General features: G+C 41.8%; 1 protein-coding gene across 29 annotated transcripts in view; it reads left to right on the top strand.

The window, feature by feature from the left end:
* The window catches only part of ARMH3 (armadillo like helical domain containing 3), a 213,682-nt gene that overhangs the window by 33,825 nt on the left and 165,903 nt on the right, over positions 1 to 13,954 (top strand). For 17 of the 29 annotated variants that reach the window (XR_010146690.1, XR_010146689.1, XM_507998.8 and 14 more), the window contains 5 exons: positions 8,443 to 8,499; positions 9,591 to 9,634; positions 10,680 to 10,740; positions 12,439 to 12,485; positions 13,012 to 13,087. Coding sequence is in view for 24 of the 29 variants with exons in the window: in XM_507998.8 (XP_507998.2) it covers positions 8,443 to 8,499; positions 9,591 to 9,634; positions 10,680 to 10,740; positions 12,439 to 12,485; positions 13,012 to 13,087 (285 nt within the window). In the remaining 5 variants the exon portion in view is untranslated. Of the gene's footprint in view, positions 1 to 7,662; positions 7,813 to 8,442; positions 8,500 to 9,590; positions 9,635 to 10,679; positions 10,741 to 12,438; positions 12,486 to 13,011; positions 13,088 to 13,954 lie in introns of all 29 variants that reach the window. The other 12 variants (XR_010146688.1, XR_010146687.1, XR_010146686.1 and 9 more) reach the window with 1 other exon arrangement.

Genomic DNA, 13,954 nt, shown 5'->3' with positions numbered 1-13,954 from the left:
GCAGGGGTGCGATCTTGGCTCACTGCAAGCTCCGCCTCCTAGGTTCACGCCATTCTCTTGCCTCAGCCTCCCCAGTAGCTGGGACTACAGGCGCCCACCACCATGCCCGGCTAATTTTTTGTATTTTTTAGTTGTTTTTTTTTTAAGTTCCCCTATTGAGTATGATGATTAGCCCAAGATTGAGAACCACTGACCTAGTTCATCTGTTTAGAAAGATTTGGTTTTTTTGTGGTCATGTGTCACTTAACAAGGATACATTCTGAGAAATGTGTCATTAGGCGGTTTTGTTGTCGTGAACATGAGAGAGTGTCTTTATACAAATTTAGATGGTATAGCCTACTACATACCTAGGCTGCATGATATAGCCTATTTCTCCTAGGCTGCAAACCTGGATAGTGTATGACTATATTGAATACTGTAGGCAATTATAACACAATAGTAATTATTTATGTATTTAAGCATATCTAGGCTGGGCATGGTGATTCACACCTGTAATCCTAGTGCTTTGGGAGGCTGAGGTGGGAGGATCGCTTGAGGCCAGGAATTTGAGACCAGTCTTACTCAAATAGTAAGACAGTCTCTACAAAAAAAAATTTAAAAATTAGCTGGTTGGCCAGGCACGATGGCTTATGCCTGTAATCCCAGCACTTTGGGAGGCTGAGGTGGGTGGATCACGAGGTTGGGAGATGGAGACCATCCTGGCTAACACAGTGAAACCCCGTCTCTACTAAAAATACAAAAATTAGCCGGGCGTAGTGGCAGGCGCCTGTAGTCCCAGCTACTCGGGAGGCTGAAGCAGAAGAATGGTGTGAACCCAGGAGGCGGAGCTTGCAGTGAGCGGAGATTGCGCCACTGCACTCCAGCCTGGGTGACAGAGCGAGACTCCGTCTCAAAAAAAAAAAAAAAAAAAATTAGCTGGTTGTGGTGATATGCATCTGTAGTCTCAGCTACTTGAGAGGCTGAAGCAGGAGGATTGCTTGAGCCCAGGAGTTTGAGGCTACAGTGAGCCATGATTATACCACTGCACTCCAGTCTGGGTGACATAGTGAGACCCTGTCTTTAAAAAAAAAAAAAAATCTAAGGCTGGGGACGGTAGCTTACGCCTGTAATCTCAGCACTTTGGGAGGCTAAGGCTAGTGGATTGCTTGAGCCCAGGAGTTCGAGACCAGCCTGGCCAACATGGCAAAACTCCATCTATATTTTTAAAAATACAAAAATTAGCCCAGCATGGTGGCACATGCCTGAAGTCTCAGCTACTCAGGAGGCTGAGGTGGGAGGGAGGCTTGAGCCCAGGAGGTGGAGGTTACAGTGAGCTGATGTCACGCCCCTGCACTCCAGCCTGGGTGACAAAGCCAGATCCTGTCTCAAAAACAAACACACACACAAAACCTAAACCTAGAAAAGGTATGGTATAAAAGATATAAAATAGTTGTTGATCTTCATGAAACATGAAAAAAACTGTAAAAAAATCATACACCTGAATAGGGCACTTACTATGAATGGAGCTTGCAGGACTGGAAATTGCTCTGGGTGAGTCTGAGTGAGTGGTGAGTGAATGTGAAGGCCTAGGACATTACTGTATACTACTATAGACTTTTTTTTTTTTTTTTTTTTTTTTGAGACAGAGTCTTAGTCTGTTGCCCAGGCTGTAGTGCAGTGGTGCAATCTCACTGCAATCTCTGCCTCCCAGGTTCAAGTGATTGTCCTGCCTTAGCCTCCTGAGTAGCTGGGATTACAGGCACCTGCCACAATACTCGGCTAATTTTTTTTTTTTTTTTCCTGAGATGGAGTCTCACTCTGTCGCCCAGGCTGGAGTGCAGTTGTGCGATCTCGGGTCACTGCAAGCTCCGCCTCCTGGGTTCACGCCATTCTCCTGCCTCAGCCTCCCAAGTAGCTAGGACTACAGGCGCCCGCCACCATGCCTGGCTAATTTTTTTGTATTTTTAGTAGAGACGGAGTTTCACCGTGTTAGCTAGGATGGCCAGGATGGTCTCGATCTCCTGACCTCGTGATCCACCCGCCTCGGCCTCCCAAAGTGCTTGGATTATAGGTGTGAGCCACCGCGCCCGGCCGTGCTTGGCTAATTTTTGTATTTTTAGTAGAGACAGGGTTTTACCATGTTGGCCAGGCTGGTCTTGAACTGACCTCAAGTGATCTGCCTGCCTTGGCCTCCCAAAGTTCTGGGATTACAGGTGTGAGCTACCGTGCCTGGCCAACTATCGACTTGATAAACATTGTATACTTAGGCTACGTTAAATTTATTAAATTTTTTCTTTCTTCAATAGTAAATTAACTTACTGTAACTGTTTTACTTTATAAACTTTAAACATTTTTTAAAGCTTTTTAACTCTTTTGTAATAACATTTAGCTTGAAACACAAACACATTGTACTATATTTTGTGATGTTTGAGATGACATGTTTGACATGTTTGAGACCAGGCTGGTCTCAAACTCTTGACCTCACGTGATCCACCTGCCTTGGCCTCCTAAAGAATAAAAAGAATATATCTTTATTCTATAAGCTTTTTTTTTTTTTTTTTTTGAGACAGAGTCTCACTCTGTCTCCCAGGCTGGAGTGCAGTGGCGTGATCTCGGCTCACTGTAAGCTCTGCCTCCTGGGTTCATGCCATTCTCCTGCCTCAGCCTCCAGAGTAGCTGGGATTACAAGTGCCCGCCACCACGCCCGGCTAATTTTTTTGTATTTTTAGTAGAGACGGGGTTTCACCATGTTAGCCAGCATGGTCTCGATCTCCTGACCTTGTGATCCGCCCGCCTCGGCCTCCCAAAGTGCTGGGATTACAGGCGTGAGCCACCGCGCCTGGCCCAGCTTTTTTTAGTTAAACAATTTTTAAAACTTTTTAGTTAAAAACTGAGACACACACACACAAATTAGCATAGGCCTATACAGGGTCCAGATGATCAATATCACTGTCTTTCACCTCCGCATTTGGAAGATCTTTAGGGAAATAACACACATGAAGCTGTTACCTCGTATGATAATAATGCCTTCCTCTGGAATACCTGCTCAAGGACCTGCCTTCAGCTGTTTTACAGTTAACTTTTTTTTTTTTAAATAAGTAGAAGGAGTACACTAGAAAATAACAATAAAAAGTATAGTATAAGCTGGGTGTGGTGGCTTATGCCTGTAATCCCAGCACTTTGGGAGGCTGAGGTGGGTGGATCACATGAGGTCAGGAGTTTGAGACCAGCCTGGCCAACATGGCAAAACCCGATCTCTACTAAAAATACAAAAATTAGCTGGGCATGGTGGTGTGCACCTGTAATCCCAACTACTTGGGAGGCTGATGCACGAGAGTTGCTTGAACCCAGGAGGTGGAGGTTGCAGTGAGCTGAGATCGCACCACTACACTCCAGCCTGAGTGAAAGAGCAAAATTCCATCTCAAAAAAAAAAGTATAGTATAGTAAATACATAAACCAGTAACATAGTTGTTTATTGTCATTATCAAGTAGTAGGTACTATACATGATTGTATGTGTTATACTTTTTTTTTTTGAGACGGAGTCTCACTCCGTTGCCCAGGATGGAGTGCAATGGCATGATCTTGGCTCACTGCAACCTCTGTTTCCCGGGCTCTAATGATCCTCCTGCCTCAGCCTCCTGAGCAGCTGGGACTACAGGCATGCGCCACCATGCCCAGCTAATTTTTTTGTATTTTTGATAGAGATGGAGTTCACCATATTATTTAGGCTGGTCTCAAACTCCTGACCTCAAGTGATCTGCCCACTTCAGCCTCCCAAATTGCTGGGATTACAGGAGTGAGCCACCGTGCCTGGCTGATAATTGTATGTGCTACACTTTTATATGACTGGCAGCACAGTAGGTTTCTTTACACCATTATCACCACAAATATGTGAGTAATGAATGCGTTGCACTATGTTATAATGGCTAAAATGTCACTAGGTTATAGGGATTTTTCAGTTCCATTATAATCTCATGGGACCACCATAGTATATGCAGTCCATTATGGACCAAAATGTCCTTATGCAGCACATCACTGTGTATCACATCTTCTTATGCAATCTGCTTATGTAAGTATCGCTGTTGGCCTAGAAACTCCTTCTGATTTTAATGAAAAATTGAAGACAGTGCCTTATTCATATGAGTTCTGGAGTTCTTTTTGCCCCTGAATTAATCAAGGTGCAGATTTATAGGTTTTTGAGATGAAGAGCAGAACCCAGAGATTTATACTTGGGTTGGCACATATATTTGATTCCCTTCAAAAGGCAGAATACACAGAAAAGGAAGGGGACCACTCAAGGAAGACCGGGGGCTTCATTGGAGATTGCTTTTGAGGAGTAGGAAGCATTTGGCACTGAGTCCTGGTAACTAGGAGTACATTACTGAACCCAAAAGTCAGGAGCTGCACTGAGGCAACCTGACTTTCTTCACTTAATAAATAGCAGTACTGTGAGAACTGGGCCAGCTGGAGAGAGAATTTTCTTTTTTGAGCTTCTGGATCTTCACCTAGTGATTTTTGATATGATTCCTAGTTAGGCTTTATTTGGCCGGGTTGAAAGTGATGGGTAACACAAAATCTGGAGCTTATTCTTATAAGAAGAGATATGGAAGAAGGGGAGGCCGTGAGAAAGGAATACTTAAAGAGGGACTAGAATATGCAGAGCAATGTGAATGTGTTATAAATTCCAGGATCTGATTGTTTTCATTGTCTTGGAGGAACTGATGAATGGTGGGTAGAGCTCCTAATAAATATGAAATTTATTCCCAACACATATTTTACTGATGATCTGGAGGGGCTGGCATGGTAGCCATTTTGATCTCTGTCATGTGTAATAGCCTCTGGGGCCTCATTACCACAGCAAGAAAAATAGCTGTGGAAAAATGCTGAGGATAGTTAAAGAGAGGTGAGGGTTATATGTGATAGGAACACACTATCATCAGTAATGAATATTTTTGGAACATTCTACTGGATGCAGTCCACTCTGAGGCAATGGCTTGGCTTCACTGATTGTGATCCAAATCCTGGCTCAGCTCAGTAGGGCTCTCTGAAATGTCAGTCTGAAATATTGGACATGGCCAAGGAACTGGAGAGAATCATATTTCTGGAATGAAGTATGCATCTCTAGTCTTTCAGAAGCCCCCAGAAGAATTAATGTAGTGGGCAAGGGCAAGCTGGTGGGCCTAATTTATCTGGGCTTTGCAGCTTTTGATATAAATCATTCACCAGAAACCATTAAGGAAGCCTGGTGATCATGGAGTAGGAAGGTTTTTGACAAGAACGTGAAGAATTCCAGATGAACACAGCAAAACCAAAGCTGGTGAAATTCTGTGCAAACTAGCATGAGACAGTGTGCTGGGGAGAATAGCATTCTAGCCACCAGTACAATCAATCTCATGACCAATGGGGTAAGTTGTAACCTTTCCAGAAAGGTACCGAGGCACAGAGAGGTTGGGTACCCAACTAAGCACAGAGAAAGTGAAGAAGTTGTTGGACTTAAGCAATAAAAGTGATAGAAAAGATACCATGTAGTAAATGTGTAGTTCTTCCTCACTTCAAGTAATGTGTTCCATTTTAATCATTTCATCCAAAAAGACAAAAGAGCCCCCAAAAAAGGTCTAGGGAAGAGCAATGGAAAACGTTAAGTGTACCTGCAATCAAATAAAGGCAGGACCCTAGTAGAGTGATACTGTGAAGACTCACAGATTTTGTAATTCTGTCTTGTGGATGAAAAGTAGATTTCCTCCAGTTTTAAAAAGTGACCAGTACAACAGTGGTATAGTTTAAATAATCGGCCTCTGGTAAAATAGAAATTTTCACAACATAAGATCCTGGCTTTCTAGGCTGGCCAAGTCTCCTGAGATGAAGTGACTCAGATCCCAACTGTTTCCTAGAGCATGACATTTCTCAGAAATTAACACATTGTTTTTTATGTCTAATTAAGTTGTTCCTTTTCTCCCCACACTGCCCTTTTTCCTAAAGAGCTTTCCTTTGAATTTGATAATAATGTAAAAGAGGAAAACACACAGCTACCTGTACCAATTATTAAGCCTTTAGCATGTACCAGGTATTGTGCTAAGGATTTGATGTGTCTTACTTCATTTAAGCCTTTTAGCAACCCCAGGAGAAAAAATACAGGTTGACCATTTCTTATCTGAAAATCTGAAATTCAAAATGCCCCCAAATCTGAAACTTTTTGAATACCAACATGACACTCAAAGGAAATGCTCATTGGAGCATTTCAGATTTTTGGATTAGGGATGCTTAACAGCAAAGTGTAATGCACATATTCCAAAATGTTAAAAAAAAATCCAAAATCCTAAGTACTTCTATCCCAAATGTTTGTTTGATTGATTGATCGAGACAGGGTCTCACTCTGTTACCCAGGCTGGAGTGGAAGGACGTGATCACAGCTCACTGCAGCCTTGACCTCCTGGACTCAAGTGATCCTCACACTTCATCCTTCCGAGTAGCTGGGACTACAGGCATGTGCCACTATGCCTGGCTAACTTTTTAAATTTTTTGTAGAGATAGGGTTTTGCCATGTTGCCCAAGCTGGTCTTGAACTCCTGGGCTCAAGTGATCCTCCCACCTTGGCCTACCAAAGTGTTAGGATTACAGGCATGAGCCACCGTGCCCAGCCCTAAAGCATTTTAGATGAGATACTCAATCTATATCCTCATTTTACAGATGAGGAAATAGAAACTTAGCTTTATGTGCCTAATTCGTCACAATTAATAAGCAGAAGAACTAGAATGCAAACGTTTGCTTGGAAATCAGATGACCCCAATTAAAACCTAAAACAGGCTGGGTGCAGTGGCTCACGCCTGTATTCCCAGCACTTTGGGAGGCCGAGACAGGCGGATCACCTGAGGTCAGGAGTTTGAGACCAGCCTGACCAACATGGAGAAACCCTGTCTCTACTAAAAATACAAAATTAGCTGGGCGTGGTGGCACATGCCTATAATCCCAGCTACTCAGGAGGCTGAGGTGGGAGAATCACTTGAACCTGGGAGGCAGAGGTTGCGGTGAGCTGAGATCATGCCATTGCACTCCAGCCTGGGCAACAAGAGCAAAACTCCGTCTCAAAAAAAAAAAAAAAAATCCCAAAACCTTAAACTTTTGGGTGACTAGAACCTTCAAAAATTATGCCAAGAAATAGTGGTCTGCTCTTTCTAGTGTTACTCTCATCATGGCAGCATATCTAAGTCAGCTGATTTTGCTTGATTTTCTTTTCCAAGGACCCACTTGCCTGGGAGCTTCCTTGAGGTCTGTAGAATCAGCAGAATTTGACTGTTGGTTATAGGAAGAAATGTTGAGAGCCTTCCTTCTGTCAGATCAAGTAACAAATGGAGTGGGTTTTACCCCTTAAGTTGTGTTGCATTAAACCTTATAAACATTTGGGCTGTTAAGAAAGCAAAGCTGTCTCTTTCTCTGTTCCCAGTTGACATGCGAAAGATGCCCTCAGAAGCTTGGTTAAATAGGTCTGTGTGGGGAATGAGCCTTTCAGTTGGGTTTTCAAGTTTCTTAGTTATGAGTTTTTTTGGTAGCTGTAGAAACTGCCAGTCTGAGAACTATTGTTCCTTGCCTCTCTTGGATTAGAATTGGTGCCTGATTTATATGAAATTTTTCCTCACATCCCATAGGTGTAAGGAGAGGTCATTGGTTCTCATTCCCCTTGTAGGAGATGATCCAGTTGCTTTATGAGTTTAAATATATGACCATTTATGCTGCCCAACTGAGATTGGGTCTGGAAAAACCCAAGAACTCTTCCAGTGCTCTAAGTGATGGGACAATCATTAAATTCCAGTGTCCTGACCAGATTGTTGTTTGGGTAATTACATCCTTTTTTTCAGTTCTCCCTGCAGTGTTATTTGGGTATCAGATCTCCATAAATGACCTCTCTGGCTGTTAAGCAGCTGCCACTTTCCACCCCAAGGTGGCTTTGCTTTACGGGTGGGTGAATCAGTCCTTGCATATAGTTTGTGAAATGGTTAGGGAGCCTTTGGGATGAAAATGTAAGTTAGCAACTTATAAATATGTGCCTTATGGCAAGAAGCTTTTATGTTCCCCAAAAGACAGCTATCTGTATGGACTTAGTAAATTATTGGTAGGGTAGGACAAAATGAGTGTTGTGGAGCACTCACTTACTTTTTAGATGCAAGTAAGAGGGAAAGATCGTAGAAGTGATGGACATAGGGCCTGCACTGATTTAGCCTAATGGTAGAACAGAACTGAGGTGTGTATGTGTATTTGTGTGTACACTTGATGAATGCCCAGACACACTGAAAAATTAACTGGAAATGGGAGGAGTCAGCAGGCAATATGGATTGGGACTGTGTATCAGGAGCATCACTGTAGAGAGAGGGCCTTATGGAAGCATTTTTGTTAACACTTTAAAGATAGCTAACGGGCTTTCTTAACTAGGTCAGACTTACCTGGAGTCTCTTCTCTTATTTAACAGTCTGTGAATCCTTATATTGTGAAGCTGTCTATCGTGGATGATGAGGCCACACTCAATGTGAGTATCTGGATCCTTGTGTATTGTCTTACTTATTTGCATTCAATGGTATTACTTTCAGTGAAAGTACATTTAGAACAGAGAGCAGAGAGCTATTCTGTCAATTTCATCCGGTTATAGAGAGGGAATTAATATTTCTTTTTAGTGCGTCAGTGCTACCGTTTTACTGTCTTCTGACTTATTATCATGGAAGGAAGATTTGAGGGGACATTTGCTTGCTAATCATGATGAAGTGGTTATGTTTCATGTTATAGTGTGCTGAAGTTGATTATCCTACGATGTCAATAAATTACACATTCAAGAATAAGAAAGCTTAGATGACTAAATGATGGGAGATTCCTTCTTTTAGAACTAGCCAGATAGTATTTATAGCCTGACTTGGTGAAACTGAAACAGGGGGATGATCTGTATCTACTATATGTATCCTTGAAGGTTTGGGAAATAACATCTGATCTCTGAATATAGGGAGGAAGAAGATGACCAGGTGTCTTGCTTTATTCCCTTTCCATCGTACCCTATTCCTTCTTTCCAATTTCCTTTATGAAAAAAATGCACATGTGATTCATGCTGTGGCCTTAATTGATCTTTGTGTTATGCATCACAGGTTCTGGGGGAAAGTTGATAAGTCACTTTAACATTTATTGAGTGCTACTTGCCTTTACATTCCTGTGGCTTTAAAGAAAGTGGCTTATCTATGTGCACCTTCATTTAGCATGGACTCATTGTCACCTTGCTGTGACTGTTTTGGAGACATTTGAGGGCTTTTTGTTTGAAGATTCTAACTGGATCTTCTCTTTCAAAGTGAAAATGATCCCAGTGAAATTGTCAACAATCTGGGCTGGTCTGTTTCACCGCTTGATAATCCATTTTAATTGTACCTGGGAACATTAAGATAATTAGATACGAAAAGTCTTCCCAAAGAACTTCCTTTTGATGCTTTGACAGTGCCTCTCAGAATTTCTGTCCTTGTCGCCAACTTTCAGGCAGGACTTCTTGGGCTAATTAGTGTTCTTTCTGACCTTGTTCTAGCATCATCACCAACTCCCAAAGGCTACTGTCTTATTTCACCTGTGCTATCTTTTCCCTTCTAGGGAATGGGACTTGTAATTGCTCAGGCTTTATCTGAGTACAACAGGTAAGTCCACCTTTCCAGAATGGAAGGGGGTCTGATTTTCATTTGAATTGGTTGTTAGAGTTTTGTTAGAGTTCTTGGGTCAAATTCCCTTACCTAGTCTAAGAGTATTCAGATGTACAGCCCCTGGCAGATGTATTTGCTCTAGCTTTGCTTGATGGCCTTAGCAGGGATTGTTTTTAACACCAGGGGAAAAGTAGCCACCAGATTAGTGTCTCTTTAGGCAGTTAGGCACATTCCTTTGCAACTTTTGGTATTTTATTACAGAGCATTTTAACTAGTCTTCAGCCACAAGTGGGCACTTCCATTTAGTCCAGTGTATCATACAAGTATTTTCCATGTAAAAAAGGTTGTGGAGACTGCTTTTTTGTTATCTTAAAAACTATATAAAAGGAGAAAGTATATTAGGTAGCCCTAGTTTGACAGATGTTTCTTATTTATTGGGAATGAACCTCAACTTCCCATCCCTGTTTCTCCTGGGGGCTCCCTTCATTGATGCTTGCTTTCCCTTTTGCTGGAAGGATCTGACATTAGTGAATGGAAACCAGAAGTATCCCTAATTCTGGCAAGGGCCAGGCAGGATCTTTCATGCTCCTCTCTAGACTTTTCTCACACACAATTGGGTATCAGAACTTCAAATCTGTCCCATCTCTGCAGAGAGTTTAGTTTACTGATTTCCTTCCTCCTCCTTTAAAAAGAAACAAGATTTTCAGTGTTGTAGCCCTAAAGTAATTTTACTGTCACACTTTTCAAGTAATAGATTGTTTGAAAAGTAACTGGATCAGCTATATGTTAGGGCACTTTTGCAGCCTGCTTTCTAAGTCTAAGTCTCTCCCAAAGTAGCCAGGCATTTTGGTACACACTACCTCAAGAGCAGACAGGTGACTCTTAGCTTGCAGGGATTGTCATGATGCTTGATTGTCATAATGCTTTAGTTTTCTGGAGTCAGAGAATTTTAAGAGTGCTCTGCCCTGATTACCCCAAATGTCAAGGACAAAGACATAATTGATAAACAATCCTAAAGTTGAATTTAGTTCTTTTTGTTTAGGCAGTATAAAGACAAGGAAGAAGAACACCAAAGTGGTTTTTTCTCTGCTTTAACAAATATGGTAAGTCCTGCTTTTTTTTTTTCTCCTGAAAAAAACAGAAACAGTGTGGTCTGCAGGGGTGGACAAATCGGGCTCCGAAGTTCAGATATTTGAAGTGATGGCATGAGACAAGAGAGAGGCTGCTCAGAGCAGATTTTCTTGGGGAGTGTATTTCCTTTACTGAGTTTCTTTCTTTTTTTTTTGAATCCCCACTTTTGATGTACCTTTAGTGAGATTCAAAACCAAGTGAGATGGGGAAAGGAGAGCTTTGGTTTCTCTGGCACTTAGTTTTTCCACATTAATTAATTAATTAATTAATTATTTAAAGGCTAAAGAAAAGGTACACATTAAGCCAGAATTTGCTTCCTAAAGAGTTGGCTCCGTTTAGGCACTGACCTTGTGGAACACGGTATAGTAGGGTTTGGATCTGAGTGCTCTCCTGAATGCTCCTTTGCTGTCTGCCATGGCTGTTTGATCCTCATAGCTGGTCCTAGGGTTGAGCGATCGTGCAGTAGATCTGTGCCACTCTTCTAATAGCTTAGGGTTTGGGCTTAGAGGTCTGAATTTTAGGGAAGTTATTGGTCCAGCTGGCAAGACTCCAGGGCAAGGTTTCTTGGCATTTGGTACCAGATAATCTGGGACTGATTTTGAAGAGATAAATCTAGGAGATTCTAGAATCTAGGCAGATTCAGAAAGTCTGTCTTCTGGGCATTATTATCCAAGTATTCAGCTCTAGGGCAAGACAATTTTTTGGTTAGTTGCAAGAAGTAGTTGCCCCCTCTCCTCCTCCACTTCTGCAATTCTTTTTCCCCCACTGCTTACGAATTGTTCCTTCTGCCTTCTCAGCCTGTTCTCAGGAAGGGGCCTGATAAACTCTTTAACTCCAAAATGTAAATGAGTGAAGTCTCTCAGGGGCTAGAGAAGTATGAGTTTTGTACTGGTGTTTGATTAAATGAATTAGATACAATTATACTGCTACCAGATATCTCTGCCTTTCAGTCAAGTTTTCAGAAAGTTTTGTACCAAACACATGAAGCTCTAGGGGCATAGGTTTGTGTATAGTTTCAAGCATAATTAAGGAGGTGGAAGAGGTATTTTTTAGTGGGGGTAGGCATCTTAGTGCTTCTGTTATCATACACATTAGAGGCAGCCTACTCCATGTACTTATTCACTTGCTCTGACTAGGACACAAACTAAAGTTTTTGTTATCTGAAAAATGGAGAGTGGATCTCATATAGACAGCTTTGGTCTGAAACCTGAATATTGTTCCCAAAGATAGCTTTATGTTGGTTGAAGTCAGCCTGCTTCCTGTGAAGTTTTTCCTAAGTTAGTTTCTGACTTCAAATAAGCAACTTCTAGGAAAGATACAGAGTGATGAAGATGTGTAGGTTAATTGTCAGAGGGACTAAACTTACACACTGAAAAGGAGAGTTGGACAAAAGTACTAGGCTTTTTCTTTAAAGCGAGGTGATTTAGTAGGCAAGATGATTTACTAGGCAAGATGATTTAGTAGGATTCTCATTATTTCATTTATTACTTATGAGTCTTTTAAGATTTTCAAAGTGGGCTGGTTTTGGTGTGTGTGACTTATGGCCCAGAGTTCCAAGTTCTACCCAGGTGGAAGCAGCTTGTTTTCTTCACTGATAAAAGGCTTCCTAGGCATAAAGCTCCTCTCATATCCTCCTGCTATAAGTTTGCAATTCCCCTTTTCTTCCACAGGTGGGCAGCATGTTCATAGCAGATGCCCATGAGAAAATCTCAGTACAGTAAGTGCCTGACATTCTTGTGCAGTGACTTGGACTTTAGTGTGGGCTGTCCTGCTGGATATCAGAGTGTGCAGTGTTACCTCTGCTAATCTTTTACAGAATCATACTTTTTTGGTGATTTTCAAATGTTTCATGGGTTTTGAACATTAATGGACCCTTAGAAATTTCTGCTTTTCATATGTATTGAGCGACAATAAGCTGAACAACTGTTGCCAGACTATCTCTGCAATGAAACAAAAGAGGGATGGGTGTCTGAGCCAGTTGAGGACTTAACTGGGTTGAGGTGGAAAAACAGAGGGAAGATAATGAAGTAGATGAGAACTGGTCCTAAGGAATTAAAGTGAAGGCCCTGACTCCTGCCTATACACTTTTGCATACGCCCAAATGGCAAGTAAAGGGGAACTTTAGAAATGCAAAGGAATTGATAATGAGGCGCTGGGGTGCAATCCAATCTTATCTTCATGGTTATACTGTTTTAACTCCCCCCACTATAAAAACTGCTCCAATTTGTTCTCTTTTTCTTTAGAACCAATGAGGCCATTCTTCTGGCACTTTATGAAGCTGTTCATTTAAATCGCAACTTCATCACAGTATTAGCTCAGGTTGGTCACATTAAAAATCCCAGTGTTTTTTTCTCTCTAAATTTCATACCGATTAATTCCATTGAAAAGCCTATCTGGCTGTACTTGTTTAAACCCTGCTTTGCATTGGTAAGTGGTAGTAACAAGGAGTTGAATCAGTTGCCTTTGTTTCCTGCTGTCCTCAAATATGTATGTTTCCATTGGTGCTGAAATGGGTCTAATAACATGCAAAGTTAGTTTTTTTTGGCCAATTTATTGATCCTGTTAACCCAAATGAATTGTCATGACTTCATTTTGCTCGCTAGAAATCCCTGGTATTATCCGCTATGTGGATTTTTATATTGGGCTTTCTGCTTTCCACACCACTGTGGAATTACAACTGGAGATAAAATAGGCCAAGCCACTCATCTTATTATCTCACCAATTTCCAGAGGAAAAAAGTAAAAAATATCCTGGCCAGGTTAAGGTTAGCTGTTAACAGATAACGTGGTTTACATACATTGAAAGGAAGTCATAGAATACTGAGCGCTGGGCCCTGCGCTGTGGCTCACGCCTGTAATCCCAGCACTTTGGGAGGCTGAGGTGGGCGGATCACAAGGTCAGGAGATCAAGACCATCCTGGCTAACACGGTGAAACCCTGTCTCTACTAAAAATAAAAAAAAAATAGCTGGGCGTGGTGGTGGACGCCCGTAGTCCCAGCTACTTGGGAGGCTGAGGCAGGAGAATGACGTGAACCCGGGAGGCGGAGCTTGCAGTGAGCCGAAGTCGCGCTATTGCACTCCAGCCTGGGTGACAGAGCGAGACTCTGTCTCAAAAAAAAAAAATAAAAATAAAAACAAAACATAACAAAATAAAACAAAATAAAAAAACAAACAAAAATACCCCCA

The sequence above is a fragment of the Pan troglodytes genome, chromosome 8 (assembly GCF_028858775.2).
Source record: "Pan troglodytes isolate AG18354 chromosome 8, NHGRI_mPanTro3-v2.0_pri, whole genome shotgun sequence".
Lineage (NCBI taxonomy): Eukaryota > Metazoa > Chordata > Mammalia > Primates > Hominidae > Pan > Pan troglodytes.
Note: the sequence above shows the minus strand (reverse complement) of the source record. Positions and strands in the feature narration are given on the sequence as shown.